The 13,226-nt window shown below is 40.8% G+C and overlaps 1 protein-coding gene across 1 annotated transcript in view; it reads right to left on the bottom strand.

The window, feature by feature from the left end:
- Positions 1–13,226, bottom strand: part of SORCS3 (sortilin related VPS10 domain containing receptor 3) — a 635,061-nt gene that overhangs the window by 27,854 nt on the left and 593,981 nt on the right. Inside the window, exon 20 of the mRNA XM_068961512.1 lies at positions 6,976–7,109. Coding sequence (XP_068817613.1) covers positions 6,976–7,109 — 134 coding nt within the window. The remainder of the gene's footprint in view (positions 1–6,975; positions 7,110–13,226) is intronic.

Below are 13,226 nucleotides of genomic sequence, written 5' to 3'. Positions count from 1 at the left end.
GTCACTATGCTTATCTCCCTTAAAAGTTTCAGCAGATTCCACAATCACATGTGCATGTATGTTCAGTTGCTTCAGTCAAGTCTGATTTTGTGCAGTTCTATGGACTGCAGCTGGCCAGGCTCCTCTGTCCATGGGATTCTCCAGGGAAGAATTCTGGAGTGGGTTGCCATGCCCTCCTCCACGGGATCTTTCCAACCCAGGGATTGAACCCACTTTTCTTAAGTCTCCTGCACTGGCAGGTGGGTTCTTTACCACTAAGCCACCTGGAAAGCCCACTATCTTACAATATCCTCTTCTAAATATGAATTTCTATGACAAAATAAAATGTATTCATTTGTGTCATTTAAAGCCATTGGTCACCTATCCACTCCAATTTTTGTTGTTATGCAATTCATCCCAAATGAATCCCACTTTGGTAGAATAAATCTACACAGAACAAAAACATACCCAAAGCCTTGCCACTGCATACAAATCCCATCCCTCCTTTCTGCCCCAATTCTACTGTTCCTTCAATGCTAGCTTAGGAACAGCTCCATACACGACTTGCTTTAAGACCAAGAAGCCTTGCATCCGTCACCCCCTAAGCTGCTTGGCTGGGCCAATAATGTTATATTCCTATTACCATAGCTTATAGTATCTATTCTTGGATGTTAACCTCATATTCTCAAATAGAGGACTTCCCTGGTGGCTCAGACGGTAAAGCGTCTGCCTATAATGAGGGAGACCCGGGTTCGATCCCTAGATCAGGAAGATCTCCTGGAGAAGGAAATGGCAACCCACTCCAGTATTCTTGCCTGTAAAATCCCACTGGACGGAGGAGCCTGGTACGCTACAGTCCTTGGGGTCGCAAAGAGTCAGACTCGACTGAGCGACTTCACTCACTAAGGGGAACAAATGAAATTTATACTGTTTTTGTGTTCCTCATAACAGCTAGCACAAAATACAAGTTCTTGAGAAAGATTCATGGAACTACTGACATAATTTCACATCTGCTAATAGGTTTGAAGGTATACGGGCCTACAGTTGGATTTTAGGAACACTTGATCTCTTCCATTTATGTATACATCATCATACTTGGTGCCTTCTTGTCAGAAATGTAATTCCCTTGAAGGTGGAGACAAAGCACTCTTCTATTCCTAAGGGCACCAAACAGAAGGTTGACTATAAATATTTGGGGGGAAGTCAACTGATTCATTTTTAAATAAAATTTTTTTTATTTATTTATTTGGCCTGTACCAGGTCTTAGCTGTGGCATGTGAACTCTTAGTTGTACATGAGGGATCTAGTTTCCCAACCAGGGATCAAACCCAGGTTCTCTGCATTGGGAGAGAGGAGTCTTAGCCACTGAACTACCAGGGAAGACCCTCAACAGATTCTTACTGGGAGGTTGACTTAATTCAAACACTGGGGTGAAACTGTCCAATTCACCTGGTCACAACACACAGATATATGCACGTTAGCCAATTTCTCTTTCATCAGTGATATTCTGATGACTAAATACAAAAATGTATATAAAGACAATGGTAGAAATAAATGCTCAAAATTAATATCCACTCCTTTCACAGATCAGTTTGTTTATCAAGGGCAGCCAACTAGGTTGACACTCAGAGCACTCACCAACCACCCAAAGAAACTCATTTGCCAGGAAAATTCTCACTGGATCAACTTTTCAGCACTATGGCCACCTTAATGTGTTTCCGTCTTGATGCTGGAAAAAGCACTGAAAATACACCCTTTTTAACTAGGCAGAATAACCATGCTTAGAGGTGGGAGGGAAATCTGTGGAACCATGTCAGATTTGCCCCCCAAGAGGTATATCCCACTGATACAAAGGATAACCACAACAGTGACTGATATATTCAAGTGCTTAGATATGTTCTAAGCACTTAAGTACCTTTCCTTATTAATCTTCAAAGCAATACTAGAATATAGTCTCTGCTAGCCTTACTCTGACATTACAATGAACAAAACTGAGGCACAGAGAAATTACCTGCTTTGATCAAAGACATAGAACAAAGAAGAACCTGTATCAGGACCCCAAGCCAGGCTTGTCTCATTTCAATACCGCTCTGAATGCTTCTAATGTACTCTCATTCTCTTGGTTCTTTGGAAACAAAAACCAACCAGTAGAATCTTTGATATCTAAGTATGTTTACAACACTTTATGCTCATTATAGGTGGAATTCTTAACCAAAGGAATACTTCAGGTCATTGTCATTAAAAAAAATAAAACTATAATGGCATTCTGCAATTTTAAAATTTCCCCCTCATAATATGGCACAATATAAATTAGAGAGGCAGATAATTTCAAATAATAACTCAGTGATGTTCATGGATTAGATGTTATTATCCTTGAGTTAGAGAAAAGTACATTGAGCTTCAAACTAACACAGATGATTATCTGAGAAATAGAAATGACCCTCCAATCACACTGTCCACTTCTCTGTTGATCAAATATTTATTAGACACTGTCTGGTATTTCAGGTCACAGAATCAACACACAAAGGAAAAACCTGGTGCCACAGAGAAGCACTGTCCTCAGTTCCTTGTGGGCAGTTGAGTAAATCATTGTGTTTATGATGGCCAAGAACTGCCCTCTGTACACAGTCATCTCCCTGGAAAGTCCACAGGTGAACAAACTCTATGAGAAAAGAACTCCCTGGCTGGACAGCCCAAACATCACATCCTCTGAGGTGAAATGAACTTAAAATCCTTCTCTTTCAGATGTTCTCCTCCCAGAAAACTTTTTCTTTTTCTTTCACCATGTTTATGTTTGCTAGTGTTTGAAGCAGAATTTTAGGGTCTATGAGCTCTTGAGCTTCCCTTGTGTTTCAGCTGGTAAAGACTCTGCCTGCAATTTGGGAGACCTGGGTTCGATCCCTGGGTGGGGAAGATCCCCTGGAGAAGGGAATGGCTACCCACTCCAGTATTCTGGCCTGGAGAATTCCATGGACTCTATAGTCCATGGGGTTTCAAAGAGTTGGACATGACTGAGTAACTTCCACTTCACTTCACTTTGTGAGCTCCCAGAGACAAACAGTGATGCAGAGAAAGCATCCTGGGGCTGGGAATGGTACTGGTATAGACGGAAGTGAGGACACCTGGGTTCTGGCTCAAGAGTGAACCAGATGTTTGCCCTTGGAATGCTTATCCCACATAGGGAGCTTCAAGACTCTAATGTACCAAATGGGCATCTTATTAACTAACCTCCTTACCTACTGTCCCAGTGAACAATAACACTAGAAATGCAAAAGCATCATAGCCTATACTAAGAAATTAAAAGTACACAGCACAAATGATACAAACAGAAAATGGTCCTTGGTGTCCCATAAATCTAATTGTCTTTTATCAACCCATCCTAACTGCCATATTTTATACCAAAAAAAAAAAAGAGAGAGAGCATCATTTAGTGAGTACCTAATCTATGCCAGGGAAACACAGATTATTTTATTTAGTTTTCACAAAAATCAAGATGACATAGGCATTAGTCTCTCAGTTTTCAGTTGAGTGCATTAAATGTTAGGTTGAACCACTTGCTCAAGCTCACACAAACAACATGCAGCAATGCTAGAAACTTAACCCTTATCTTTCTGAACCCACAGTACATATTCTCTCCACCATATAATCAGTTCAGTCACTCAGTCATGTCCTAATCTTTGCAACCCCATGGACCATAGCACGCCAGGACTTCCTGTCCATCACCAACTCCCGGAGTTTACTCAAACTCTTGTCCATTGAGTCAGTGATGCCATCCAACCATCTTATCCTCTGTCGTCTCCTCCTCCTGCCTTCAATCTTTCCCAGCATCAGGGTCTTTGCCAACGAGTCAGTTCCTCGCATCAGGTGGCCAAATATTGGAGTTTCAGCTTTAGCATCAGTACTTCCAATGAATATTCAGGACTGATTTCCTTTAGGATGGACTGGTTGGATCTCCTTGCAGTCCAAGGGACTCTCAAGAGTCTTCTCCAATACCACAGTTCAAAAGCATCAATTCTTTGGCACTAAGCTTTCTTCACAGTCCAAATCTCACATCCATACATGACTACTGGAAAACCATAGCTTTTATTGATTGACCTTTGTTGGCAAAGTAATGTCTCTGCTTTTTAATATGCTGTCTATGTTGGTCATAACTTTTCTTCCAAGGAGCAAGCATCTTTTAATTTCGTGGCTGCAATCACCATCTGCAGTGATTTTGGAGCCCCCAAAAGTGAAGTCCCTCACTGTTTCCATCGTTTTCCGCTTCTGTTTGCCATGAAGTGATAGGACCAGATGCCATGATCTTAAGTTTCCTGAATGTTGAGTTTAAAGCCAACTTTTCATTGTCCTCTTTCACTTTCATCAGGAGGCTCTTTAGTTCTTTTCTTTCTGCCATAAGGATGGTGTCATCTGTGTATCTGAACTTACTGATATTTCTACCAGCAATCTTGATTCCAGCTTATGCTTTATCCAGCTCAGCATTTTGCATGATATACTCCTCATGTAAGTTAAATAAGCAGGGTACTCCTTTCCCTATTTGGAACCAGTCTGTTGTTTCATGTCCAGTTCTAACTGTTGCTTTCTGACTTGCATACAAATTTCTCAGGAGGCAGGTAAGGTGGTCTGGTATTTCCATCTCTTGGAAAATTTTCCAAGTTTGTTGCAATCCACACAGCTTAGGCTTTAGAGTAGTCAATAAAGCAGAAGTAGATGTTTTCCTGGAACTCTCTTGCTTTTTTGATGATCTTAGTTTTCTTACTAAGCACCATTATATGGTGCTTCATTTTACTTAGCACCATATAATGCTGCTTCCCTAAACAAAAGCAGGACTCACAATACTGTAAATCAATTCTACTTCAATAAAAAACATTTTTTTACTTTAAAATAAGAGCAGGAATGAATCATATCCTACTCTTATCATGCAAGATCTGAAGTTCTGTTTGTTCATCTCAAACAAACAAACAAAACTGGCATTGTTCCATTCCTTTTTGAAAGGAATTATTACATGGCAACTGAGTATTTATTTTTTGTACAGTTCTTCTGTGTATTCTTGCCACCTCTTCTTAATATCTTCTGCTTCTGTTAGGTCCATACCATTTCTGTCCTTTATTGTGCTCATCTTTGCATGAAATGTTCCCTTGGTATCTCTAATTTTCCTGAAGAGATTTTTAGTCTTTCCCATTCTATTATTTTCCTCTATTTCTTTGCACTGATCACTGAGGAAGGCTTTCTTATCTCTCCTTGCTATTGTTTGGAACTCTGCATTCAAATGGGTATATCTTTTCTTTCTTCCTTTGCCTTTTGCTTCTCTTCTTTTCACAGCTATTTGCAAGGCCTCCTCAGACAACCATTTTGCCTTTGTGCATCTTATTCATTATGCCAAAGCCTTTGACTATGGATCACAACAAATTGTGGAAAATTTTTAAAGAGATGGGAATACCAGACCACCTGACCTGCCTCCTGAGAAATCTGTATGCAGGTTGAGAAGCAACAGTTAGAACTGGACATGGAACTACAGACTGGTATCAGTAAAGGAGTATGTCAAGGCTGTATGTTGTCACCCAGCTTATTTAACTTATATGCAGAGTACATCATGCGAAATGCCAGGCTGGATGAAGCACAAGCTGGAATCAAGATTTTCAGGAGTAATATCAATAAACTCAGATATGCAGATGATACCACCCTGATGGCAGAAAGCAAAAAAGAACTAAAGAGCCTCTTGATAACAGTGAAAGAAGAGAGTGAAAAAGTTGGCTTAAAACTCAACATTCAGAAAACTAAGATCATAATCACTTCATGATAAATACATAGGGAAACAGTGGAAACAGTGACAGACTATTTTGGGGGGCTCCAAAATTACTGCAGATGGTGACTGCAGCCATGAGATTAAAAGACACTTGCTCCTTGGAAGAAAAGCTATGACCAACCTAGACAGCATATTAAAAAGCAGGGATATTACATTGCCAACAAATGTCCATCTAGTCAAAGCTATGATTTTTCCAGCAGTCATGTATGGATGAGAGAGTTGGACCATAAAGAAAGCTGAGCACCAAAGAATTGATGCTTTTGAACTGTGGTGTTGGAGAAGACTCTTAAGAGTCCCTTGGACTGCAAGGAGATCCAACCAGTTCATCCCAAAGGAAATTAGTCCTGAATATTCATTGGAAGTACTGATGCTGAAGCTGAAAGTCCAATACTTTGGCCACCTGATGCCAAGAACTGACTCATTTGAAAAGACCCTGATGCTGGGAAAGATTGAACGCAGGAGCAGAAGGGGATGACCGAGGATGAGATAGTTGGATGGCATCACGGACTCAATGGACAAGAGTTTGAGTAAACTCCGGGAGTTGGCAATAGACAGAGAGGCCTGGTGTGCTACAGTCTATGGGGTCACAAAGTCAGACACAATGGAGCGACTGAACTGACTGAAGTGACTTTCTCAATGTATGTGTGTGTGTGTGTGTGTGTGTGAGTTGCTCAGTCATGTTCAACTCTTTGCGACCCATGGACTGTAGCCTCCATGTTCCTCTCTGCATGGGCTTCTCCAGGCAAGAATGCTGGAATGTGTTTCCATGCCCTTCTCCAGAGGATCTTCCCAACGCAGGGATTGAACTGGGGTCACCTGGCATTGCAGGCTGATTATTTACCATTAAATGACTTTCTTGATATTATACACCTAATGAGTAGAAAGGCTAGGATTAAAACAAAACAGAGCAAAATGAATATCAGAAAAATTGATCAGAGGAGCAAGAACAACCAGGTTTGTATAATCTTTTCTCCCTTAGGATATTTGAAGTTCCCCTATTATAGGAATGAACTTGGTGTGGGAAGGTATGTCATATTCATCGACATGGATTCCAAGCTTCACTGAGTATCTGTTATTGCCCACATCCCCCTGTGCTCCCAGCATCAAATAGAAGTTAGAACATGGGATCATCTAAGCAGATACCAATCAGAAAGTGTCAAATCTAAGCAGATACTAATCGATAAGGGCCAAACCTTTGTACTATTGCCGAACCACCAGAAATACGTTAGAGTCCCCAGTTGGCTGGGCCACACAACTGCACTGATGTTGACCTCCTTATTTCTTATGGCAACAAATGGAACTCGGAGATGAACATGCTCCACAGGACCTAAAGGAACAAGGAAAACAATGTCAGTGTTTCTATCCCCAAAATAAACAAAAGCTCACATTCCCAGATTCTTTATCTTTACCATCACCTATAATAAAACAACAATCGCAAACTCACAGATGTTGAGATGTGTGTGTGTGTGTGTGTGTGTGCATGTGTGTGTGTATGTATGTGCTTGAAATGAAGCACTGCAAACAACAGGGAACTCAATTTGGGCTTCAGATTGAGTGACATCTGAACTTAACTTCCATCTGATGATCCCACCACATACGCTTATGAACCTCAAATCTAAGGACAAAGCTAGTTTACTGGACACTTAGCCAAAAAATAGGAAGATAAAGAGCAATCTCTTGCATATCTACCGATTAGCCTGTATCATGATTGGGGGTCGGTGCATTGTATGGAGGGCTCTGCCATTATCCTCAATTGTTAATTGGTTCCATCTTGTTCAACAATTGGCCATTGTGCCTGTCATCTGCAATACTCAGAGGGTGTCACTCAGAAGCTGGCAGGGCTGTATTATAAAAAGGAAAAAGCCTGTCCCCTTAAATTGAAGAGAAATAATGCCAGGTTCCCAAATAATAATAATTTTAAAAGCTGTTTGCCAAAAGGTGACCAAACTTTTATTTTTTGCTCCTCAGAAAACTGATGTAAGCAGTCTCAAGTTCTAAACTAGCAAGTAAGAGAATAGATTGGAATCCATTCTACGCATGATAAGTGAGAATTTTAATTTAATTCATTTTCAAAATAACATGAGAGGAGGAAAATGCTGAAGAAAAATGTTAATGAGTCAGCCTTGCATTTGTGAGGCAGATAGGTTATTTTTTAATTCCGTGGGATTTTCTCCCCAACCCTTGCCCCGTCCTTTCTCCTTTCTTTTCTTCCCCGCACACTTCCTCTCCTCCTTTTGCTCCCTTCCTCCACTTTCCCTTTCCTACATCCTTTCTACTTCACCAGATCCAGCTAAAATGTTCTAGTTATCTGCCCACACTTTGCTGGAACACATTTTCTGGTTTCCAACATGAAAATGTTGATGAGCTAAAGTAACTAAAGGTCACTGCTGTACCAAGGACATCTCTTTATCCTTGGGACCTTGAGTTCTTCTCATGGGTGGGGCATTTTCCAGGCCACCAGGCCTTCACTAATGGCATCCTTGGTTATTTGGGAGATGGCTCAGTTTAAAGGGAAGAAAGCAGACAGATACTTTTTACTTCTGCTCCTATTTAATTTTGGCTGTATGACCTTTTCTTCTATTTTACAGAACTTTGACCCTACACAGGCTGTTATACTGTCCTTTGCCTTCCTGACAGTAATAAGAATATATGAGGATATTAAGAGTATCATATGATTAGTTATGGGCTGACTATTTCCACTGCCGCTACCACACCATCATGGCTCCTGTTTATCACCAGGTTAAAGTCTCTCTTACAAGACTGGGCATTATTGTGAATCTCATTCATACCTCCTGTATCATAGGTAAATTTATATTGGGAGAAAAGGTGTTTGGATAGGAACTGAGATCAGATTAGGAGATCAGCCAAACCTGCTTGCCACTGTCCAGATGGTATTTTTCTGAACAATCAACAAAGTATTCAAGAATCTGTGTGTCTACAGTGCGAAAACACTCTCTGCCTACAGCTCTCTCAGCTGATCCCAGGCATTCAGCATTTCAAGATTTCTTCCAACAAATAGTTTCAAACCTGTCACTTCAGATACACATTTGGCTAAAGGTTTAATTATTTTCAATTAGTAAGTCTGTTTAATTATTTTTGTATGGTTTGATTGTGGGCTAGAATTTAAAAAATACAGGTGTGAAAAAATACTGGCTAGTTTTCATTTCTTTACTCAATTTTAGGAGTTCATCTGGTTAAACTCTCTTTGCTGTTTGTGTTTGATTGATCTTTGTGGAAGAGAATATGGCAATGCGCAGGGGTCCCTGACCAGGCCATGTCCTGGGAGGGAGATGAGAAACCAAGGTTTTACTTTAACACCTCTGAGTCCTTCTTCATGCCCACATTCAGATTTCACTCTCCCCATGATGGGAATAGAGTCCCTTTATCCTCAAGGTCAAAGCTTCTGTTTTGTTTTTTAATTGAAGTATACTTGATTTACAATATTGCATTAGTTTCAGGTGTACAGCAAAGTGATTTAGTTATACACACATATCTACATACATACATATATTCTTTTTTTCTATTCTAGGTTATTATAAGATATTGAACATAATTCCTGTGTTGTATAGTAAATCCTTGTTGCTTATTTATCTTATGTACAGTACTGTGCATCTGGCATCACATACTTCTAATTTATGTTCAGTTCAGTCGCTCAGTCGTGTCCGACTCTTTGCAACCCCATGAACTGCAGCACGCCAGGCCTCCCTGTCCATCACCATCTCCCGGAGTTCACTCAGACTCACGTCCATCAAGTCCATGATGCCATCCAGCCATCTCATCCTCTGTCGTCCCCTCTTCCTCCTGCCCCCAATCCCTCCCAGCATCAGAGTCTTTTCCAATGAGTCAGCTCTTCACATAAGGTGGCCAAAGTACTGGAGTTTCAGCTTTAGCAACATTTCTTCCAAAGAAATCCCAGGGCTGATCTCCTTTAGAATGGACTGGTTGGATCTCCTTGCAGTCCAAGGGACTCTCAAGAGTTTTCTCCAACACCACAGTTCAAAAGCATCAATTCTTCAGCGCTCAGCTTTCTTCACAGTCCAACTCTCACATCCATACATGACCACAGGAAAAGCCATAGCCTTGATTAGACGGACCTTTGCTGGCAAAGTAATGTCTCTGCTTTACAATATGCTATCTAGGTTGGTCATAACTTTCCTTCCAAGGAATAAAGCGTCTTTTAATTTCTTGGCTGCAGTCAACGTAAGCCGTGATTTTGGAGCCCCCAAAAATAAAGCTGACACTGTTTCCAGTGTTTCCCCATCTATTTCCCATGAAGTGATGGAACCAGTTGCCATGATCTTCGTTTTCTGAATATTGAGCTTTAAGCCAACTTTTTCACTCTCTTCTTTCACTTTCATCAAGAGGCTTTTTAGTTCCTCTTCACTTTCTGCCATAAGGGTGGTGTCATCTGTATATCTGAGGTGATTGATATTTCTACCAACAATCTTGATTCCAGCTTGTGCTTCTTCCAGCCCAGCGTTTCTCATGATGTACTCTGTGTATAAGTTAAATAAGGCAGGGTGACAATAGACAGCCTTGACATACTCCTTTTCCTATTTGGAACCAGTCTCTTGTTCCATGTCCAGTTCTAACTGTTGCTTACTGACCTACATATAGGTTTCTCAAGAGGCAGGTCAGGTGGTCTGGTATTACCATCTCTTTCAGAATTTTCCACACAGTCAAAGGCTTTGGCATAGTCAATAAAGCAGAAATAGATGTTTTTCTGGAACTCTCTTGCTTTTTCCATGATCCAATGGATGTTGGCAATTTGATCTCTGGTTCCTCTGCCTTTTCTAAAACCAGCTTGAATATCTGGAAGTTCACGTTCACATATTGCTGAAGCCTGGCTTGGAGAATTTTGAGCATTACTTTACTAGCCTGTGAGATGAGTGCAATTGTACGGCAGTTTGATCATTCTTTGACATTGCCTTTCTTTGGGATTGCCATGAAAACTGACCTTTTCCAGTCCTGTGGCCACTGCTGAGTTTTCCAAATTTGCTGGCATATTGAGTGCAGCACTTTCACAGCATCATCTTTCAGGATTTGAAATAGCTCAATTGGAATTCCATCACCTCCACTAGCTTTGTTCATAGTGATGCTTTCTAAGGCCCACTTGACTTCACATTCCAGGATGTCTGGCTCTAGGTGAGTGATCACACCATCGTGATTATCTCGGTCGTGAATATCTTTTTTGTACAGTTCTTCTGTGTATTCTTGCCACCTCTTCTTAATATCTTCTGCTTCTGTTAGGTCCATACCATTTCTGTCCTTTATTGTGCTCATCTTTGCATGAAATGTTCCCTTGGTATCTCTAATTTCCTTGAAGAGATTTTTAGTCTTTCCCATTCTACTGTTTTCCTCTATTTCTTTGCACTGATCACTGAGGAAGGCTTTCTTATCTCTCCTTGCTATTGTTTGGAACTCTGCATTCAAATGGGTATATCTTTTCTTTCCTTCTTTGCCTTTTGCTTATCTTCTTTTCACAGCTATTTGTAAGGCCTCCCCAGACAGCCATTTTGCCTCTTTGTATTTCTTTTCCATGGGGATGGTCTTGATCCCTGTCTCCTGTACAGTGTCATGAACCTCAGTCCATAGTTCATCAGGCACTCTATCTATCAGATCTAGGCCCTTAAATCTATTTCTCACTTTCACTGTATAATCATAAGGGATTTGATTTAGGTCATACCTGAATGGTCTAGTGGTTTTTCCTACTTTCTTCAATTTAAGTCTGAATTTGGCAATAAGGAGCTCATGATCTGAGCCACAGTCAGCTCTTGGTCTTGTTTTTGCTGACTGTATAGAGCTTCTCCATCTTTGGCTGCAAAGAATAAAATCAATCTGATTTCAGTGTTGACCATCTGGTTATGTCCATGTGTAGAGTCTTCTCTTGTGTTGTTGGAAGAGGGTGTTTGCTATGACCAGTGCGTTCTCTTGGCAGAACTCTATTAGTCTTTGCCCTGCTTCATTCCATAGTCCATGGCCAAATTTCCCTGTTACTCCAGGTGTTTCTTGACTTCCTACTTTTGCATTCCAGTCCCCTATAATGAAAAAGACATCTTTTTTGGGTGTTAGTTCTAAAAGATCTTGTAGGTCTTCATAGAACCATTCAACTTCAGCTTCTTCAGCGTTACTGGTTGGGGCATAGACTTGGATTACTCTGATATTGAATGGTTTGCCTTGGAAATGAACAGAGATCATTCTGTCGTTTTTGAGATTGCATCCAAGTACTGTATTTTGGACTCTTTTGTTGACCATGATGGCTACTCCATTTCTTCTAAGGGATTCCTGCCCACAGTAGTAGATATAATGGTCATCAGAGTTAAATTCACCCATTCCAGTCTATTTTTTTTGCAGATTCCTAGACTGTCGACGTTCACTCTTGCCATCTCCTGTTTGACCACTTCCAATTTGCCTTGATTCATGGACCTAACATTCCAGTGTGCTATGCAATATTGCTTTTTACAGCATCAGATCTTACTTCTATCACCAGTCACATCCTCAGCCGGGTATTGTTTTTGCTTTGGCTCCATCCCTTCATTCTTTCTGGAGTTATTTCTCCACTGATCTCCAGTAACATATTCTAATGCTACTGGTCGGGGTAAACTTCTAATTTACCCCCACCCTATTCCCCTTTGGTAACCATAAGTTTATTTTCTATGTCTGTGAATCTGTTTCTGTCTTGTAAATAAGTTCATTTGTGCTATTTTTTAGATAACACTCCTATTGTTAGCTTTTTCCTTCAAAATGTGCAGAGTCCATCCTCCTGGCTAGCTCATGAGAACCCTGCACTTTTTCCACATTGCTATGATTCACAGCACTGGACAGGCTTCTCAGTTTTCTGTTACTCAGACATCTCCACTCATCTCAGACTTACATTGTTGGGTATTTTGATGCCCCCAAATATAAAATGAGACCTCCTTCTCCCTACTGTGCTCAGTCTTTCAGTATTATTTGACTCATTGTGTGTGACCTTATGGACTATAGCCTGCCAGGCTCCTCTGCCCATGGAATCGTCCAGGCAAGAATACTGGAATGGGGTGCCATTTCCTACTCCAGGACATCTTCCCGATCCAGGGATTGAACTTGCGTCTCTTATGTTTCCTGCATTGCCAGGTAAGTTCTTTACCACTAGCATCACCTGGGAAGCCCTCTTCTCACCAAATTCATGCCAAACACAAAATGGGTGGAGCCTCCATGAATTAGAACACCATCAAGCACAGCCACATATATGCCAGTTTCAGGACAAGTACTTTGGGGTAAACATAATCTCAAGGAACAACACTAAACAGCTTTTTAGAGCAAAGAACCTGAGCCAGAATCTCCAGGCTTCCACCTAGAGATAAACCATGGATGGGAGAGAAGAGAGCTGGGAGGATTCAGAAGGGAATACAGGAAACTCCTAAAATCTTCACTGTCAAAGAGTGTTCTTTTTAATAAAAATCTA

This window comes from Capricornis sumatraensis, chromosome 23 (assembly GCF_032405125.1).
Source record: "Capricornis sumatraensis isolate serow.1 chromosome 23, serow.2, whole genome shotgun sequence".
Lineage (NCBI taxonomy): Eukaryota > Metazoa > Chordata > Mammalia > Artiodactyla > Bovidae > Capricornis > Capricornis sumatraensis.
The sequence above is the reverse complement of the archived record's forward strand: the minus strand, read 5'-3'. Positions and strand labels throughout refer to the sequence as shown.